The 6023-nt window shown below is 30.9% G+C and overlaps 1 protein-coding gene across 2 annotated transcripts in view; it reads left to right on the top strand.

The window, feature by feature from the left end:
- Window positions 1–5275, top strand: part of LOC122255701 (uncharacterized) — a 12325-nt gene extending 7050 nt beyond the window's left edge. The window contains exons 3-4 of one of the 2 annotated variants that reach the window (XM_043019970.2): window positions 2596–2799; window positions 4367–5275. In XM_043019970.2, coding sequence (XP_042875904.2) covers window positions 2596–2799; window positions 4367–5245 — 1083 coding nt within the window. In that variant the 3' untranslated portion in view covers window positions 5246–5275. The remainder of the gene's footprint in view (window positions 1–2595; window positions 2800–4366) is intronic. The other variant, XM_043019971.2, reaches the window with a different exon arrangement.
- The last annotated feature ends 748 nt before the right edge of the window (window positions 5276–6023 follow it).

Below are 6023 nucleotides of genomic sequence, written 5' to 3'. Positions count from 1 at the left end.
GTGTGTGTGTGTGTGTGTGTGTGTGTGTGTGTGTGTGTATATATATATATTATATATATATATATATATATATATATATATATATATATATATATATATATATATATATATATATATATATATATATATATATATATATATATATATATATATATATATATATATATATATATATATATATATATATATATATATATATATATATATATATATATATATATACATATATATATATATATATATATATATATATATATATATATATATATATATATAAATATAAATATAAATATAAATATAAATATAAATATAAATATAAATATAAATATAAATATAAATATAAATATAAATATAAATATAAATATAAATATAAATATAAATATAAATATAAATATAAATATAAATATAAATATAAATATAAATATAAATATAAATATAAATATAAATATAAATATAAATATAAATATAAATATAAATATAAATATAAATATAAATATAAATATAAATATAAATATAAATATAAAGATAAATATAAATATAAATATAAATATAAATATAATTATAAATATAAATATAAATATAAATATAAATATAAATATAAATATAAATATAAATATAAATATAAATATAAATATAAATATAAATATAAATATAAATATAAATATAAATATAAATATAAATATAAATATAAATATAAATATAAATATAAATATAAATATAAATATAAATATAAATATAAATATAAATATAAATATAAATATAAATATAAATATAAATATAAATATAAATATAAATATAAATATAAAGATAAATATAAATATAAATATAAATATAAATATAAATATAAATATAAAGATAAATATAAATATAAATATAAATATAAATATAAATATAAATATAAATATAAATATAAATATAAATATAAATATAAATATAAATATAAATAGAAATATAAATATAAATATAAATATAAATATAAATATAAATATAAATATAAATATAAATATAAATATAAATATAAATATAAATATAAATATAAATATAAATATAAATATAAATATAAATATAAATATAAATATAAATATAAATATAAATATAAATATAAATATATATATAGATATATACATAAATATAAATATAAATACAAATATAAATATAAATATAAATATAAATATAGATATAAATATAAATATAAATATAAATATAAATATAAATATAAATATAAATATAAATATAAATATAAATATAAATATAAATATAAATATAAATATAAATATAAATATAAATATAAATATAAATATAAATATAAATATAAATATAAATATAAATATAAATATAAATATAAATATAAATATAAATATAAATATAAATATAAATATAAATATAAATATAAATATAAATATAAATATAAATATAAATATAAATATAAATATAAATATAAATATAAATATAAATATAAATATAAATATAAATATAAATATAAATATAAATATAAATATAAATATAAATATAAATATAAATATAAATATAAATATAAATATAGATATAAATATAAATATAAATATAAATATGAATATAAATATAAATATAAATATAAATATAAATATAAATATAAATATGAATATAAATATAAATATAAATATAAATATAAATATAAATATAAATATAAATATAAATATAAATATAAATATAAATATAAATATAAATATAAATATAAATATAAATATAAATATAAATATAAATATAAATATAAATATAAATATAAATATAAATATAAATATAAATATAAATATAAATATAAATATAAATATAAATATAAATATAAATATAAATATAAATATAAATATAAATATAAATATAAATATAAATATAAATATAAATATAAATATAAATATAAATATAAATATAAATATAAATATAAATATAAATATAAATATAAATATAAATATAAATATAAATATAAATATAAATATATCATATTAGGCCCGGCTGAGGGAGGCGAAGGCGCACGTGGTCCGGCAAATTGGGTTAACAGTTAGCCACTCATCGGATGAAGTAAACATGTACTAAGAGCTAGTTCCTTTGATCCGTGAGCGAGGAGCCTAATGGCGACTGGAATGATCATTTTGCTCGAGGGATCTTCATGAGAGCCATGGAGAAGACTCTCGTGTATTTTGAGGTTTGTGTTCTTGAGGCGAGCTTTCCAGACTTTATGAGCTTTTATGAGTTTCTGCGGAGAGGCGGAGCGTCTTCTTTTATTTCTTGGTTTCGGGGACTGGGTGAAGTTTCGGGTCTGAGTGGTAGGTGCTTTTCGGAGGTGGAAAAGAGGTCTGGCAAACATAGGAAGAGGAAAAGGGGAAGGGAAGGACGAATGAAGCAATCGAGTAAAGCTAGATAGTCAGAGGAATATTGTTATGAATCATGAAGGAATAGAGCTACGGATGCAGGATAGAACAACACTTAGAATAAACCAGAAGTCAACCACACAGCCATTCACCATCCTGCAGACTGCACTGTATACGAGAGGAAAGCTAATTGACTCCCGACTATTCGACCCTGAATTACCATAGCTAACGACTTGTCTCCCCGTTGCAGATCCGTGACTGGACGGCGAAGAAGGCGAGTTCTGAGAGGGAGGGATTCCTGTCAGAGCAAGTGTCAGCAAGTGTCAGATACGTGGCAGCAGGAGAGGAGCTCTGCGCTCATCTCCTGTTCAAGCTCCTCCCACGGGACGGGCATGCGATGGAGCTCATGCGAGAGAACCTTTTTGACTTGCGGGAAGCCAAATTCTACACTGAGGTATAACGAGAGAGACCACGGTCATGCACAGTTCATGTCTACTTACATAGCGGTGGGTGAAGGGTGGAGAGGGACGCTGGAGGGAAAGGAAAGGGGTGATGGTGGAGGGAAGGAAAGGGTTAAGAGACGAGGTTGGGAGGAAACATCACAGAATATTTATGAATCTTCATTTTTCCTATTATTTCGCTCCTATTTACCACCTTCCTCCCCTGGATATTTAGTGGTTTATCCTCGTGTATGTATTCTTTCAGAGGTACCACTTTGTAGGTAAAATCTGATGAATATCATGCTTTGAATGCAATTTCATGGAAATGTCTATTGCTTTCACGGCCACAGAAATAGACATAATGTGGAGTGCCTGTCTTTCAGCTGTGACTTGAAGAGATTTAATCAAGATTCATAATTGAATATTTCCCAGATAGCGTCTTCTCTCTAACCTCTCTTGCTCATTTTTCTAAATTATCAATACATTTCATCAGAGTCATTATCGCTCATCAAATATCAGTTAAGTGGAGACACGTCATTTCTTTGACTTAACAAAGACCTTAAATGCTACAATGAATTCGTAAAGACAATTTTTTTTTTCTTTTTTATGAAGTTGGAGTTACGGCGAAGTTGTCATTTGGGAAACGTTTCATCTCCTTCAAACGAGAATGTTAAAACCAAAAGAACAAAAAAGGAAAATAAAAAAACGAAATGAAATATACAAAATAATAGAATATAAGAAAGAAAAAAATATAGAAATAAAAAAATATATATACAAGAAATAGAAAATAATAAAAAATAAATAAATTAAGGAGAAAAGAAAAGAGAGAGAGAAAGAAAAAAAAGAAAAAGAAAAAGAAAAAGAAAGAAAGAAAAAAACAAAAACAAAAAAAAGCGAAGACAGTTGGCCAAATCCAAACTCCTTCCGGCCCAGAAATAAACGTCTCAGGTCTCCCGATCTCGAGGATTTATTGATTCGACCGACGCGACGTCCTGACGTGCATTCGGAATCGCCCCTTTTCGCATCGTCGCTTCAGGCGTCGGGGAAACTGTGCCGGCCTCCTTTTCGCTCATAGGATGCTAATCGTCGCTCGTATGACTTGTGATGATTATATTACATTGCAGATCGGACTTCCTGCCTTGCGAAGTGTTTTACGAAAAGTCGGGTGATTTATGCTTGATTTTTGGCAATTGCACCAGATATTTTTATGGACAGTCCCATTTTTTATTTAAGTGGGTTAAAATTAACTAGGTAAATAAATTACATATTACATAAACATAAATATCGTACTCATTATTTATTTTTTAGATTGGCTGGTGTGCCTTGGGAATTAAAGGGAAGAGATTCTAGTTAAAAAAAATAGTAATGATAACTCTCCTTATAATATTTAACACAACTATTTCACTTACATCCCTTACTTCCTTGTGTAATCGACTAACACTGTAAATAGGCACGGTAGATATGATATAATTTGCTCAATCTATAACTACCAATTTGCAACACTGATAATAGTCAATGTTCCTTGCAGTGGATTGTAGTGTTTCTATTGCAAAGGAACTAATTTCCCACTTATCCCGGCAGGTCAAGCCAGCCCTGGAGGCCATCGAACGGGCCCACCTGACCTCAGACGACCTGGCCGCGCCCTGGGCTCCCTCGCTCTATTACGCCAAGTACGACGCAGGGAAGGAGTCCACGCTGGTCTTGGAGAACATGTGTCCCCGCGGCTACAGGGTCGAGGACTTCAACAAAGGCCTTAGTTACGGCCAAGCGAAGTCCGCCGTGGTGGCCATCGCGCGCTTCCACGCCGCGTCCTTCGCGCTGGAGACGAAGGACGGAGCATCCCTTCAGGAGCGGTTCCCTTTCCTGTACTCGGTGGAGCGAGCGGTGAGCTGCTTCGCGTACTTGGTGGAGAGGCTCCTCCCAACGACGCTGGGCTTCTTCGAGTCCCGCCAGGATAGGCAGGAGGCACGCGAAGGTCTGCAGCGTTTCCTAGAAGGGAAGGACATAAGGCTGGCGCTGCGCGAGGCTCTCACGCCTTCGGGAAAACTCAACACTCTGTTGCACTACGACTTCTGGTGCAACAACCTCCTCGTCAAGAGCGAGGGCGACGCGACGCACAGCTGCATCATCGACTGGCAGATGCTCGCCTACGGACCCCCAGCTCTAGACGTGTCCCTGATGATCTGGTCGTCACTAACGCCCTCGGTGAGACGTCAGTATGGCCAGGCTCTCCGCTCAGATTACTGGAACGCGTTCACTTCCAGGCTCGCGAAGTTCGACATCGATCTCGAGGCTCTAGGCTACGGCAGGGAGGACCTCGATGCAGATTTCAGAGCCGCTGATTTAGTGTCAGGGCTGATCATGCTCGGCAGCACGGACATCGCCTCGGGCTCTCCAGACAGGGAGGAGAGGCATGTGGAGATCATTGCAGACCTTGTCAAGGAAGGGATATACTGCTAGGGAAATGCTCTTCAAGGAAGGGATATACTGCTAGGGAAATACTTTCAAGGAAGGGATATACTGCTAGGGAAATGCTCTTCAAGGAAGGGATATACTGCTAGGGAAATGCTCTTCATGGAAGGAATATACTGCTAGGGAAATGCTCTTCAAGGAAGGGATATACTGCTAGGGAAATGCTCTTCATGGAAGGGATATACTGCTAGGGAAATGCTCTTCAAGGAAGGGATATACTGCTAGGGAAATGCTCTTCAAGGAAGGGATATACTGCTAGGGAAATGCTCTTCAAGGAAGGGATATACTGCTAGGGAAATGCTCTTCAAGGAAGGGATATACTGCTAGGGAAATGCTCTTCAAGGAAGGGATATACTGCTAGGGAAATGCTCTTCAGGGAAGGGATATACTGCTAGGGAAATGCTCTTCAAGGAAGGGATATACTGCTAGGCAAAACAGTTTTTTTTCGTTCATGGAAGGGATATTTACTGCTAGGGAAATGCCTCTTCAAGAAGGATATATGTAGGGGAAATACTTTCAAGGGAAGGGATATATGCTAGGAAATGCTCTTTCAAGGAATGGGATACTGCTAGGAATATTCCAAGGAAGGGATATACTGCTAGGGAAATACTTTCAAGGAAGGGATATACTGCTAGGGAAATGCTCTTCAAGGAAGGGATATACTGCTAGGGAAATGCTCTTCAAGGAAGGGATATACTGCTAGGGAAATGCTCTTCAAGGAAGGGATATATACTAGGAAATGTTTTGGGAAGGATATACTGTAGGC

The sequence above is a fragment of the Penaeus japonicus genome, unplaced genomic scaffold (assembly GCF_977035675.1).
Source record: "Penaeus japonicus unplaced genomic scaffold, GWHDUDI00000001_assembly GWHDUDI00000031, whole genome shotgun sequence".
Taxonomy (NCBI): domain Eukaryota; kingdom Metazoa; phylum Arthropoda; class Malacostraca; order Decapoda; family Penaeidae; genus Penaeus; species Penaeus japonicus.
This window is presented reverse-complemented; position numbering and strand designations above follow the sequence as displayed.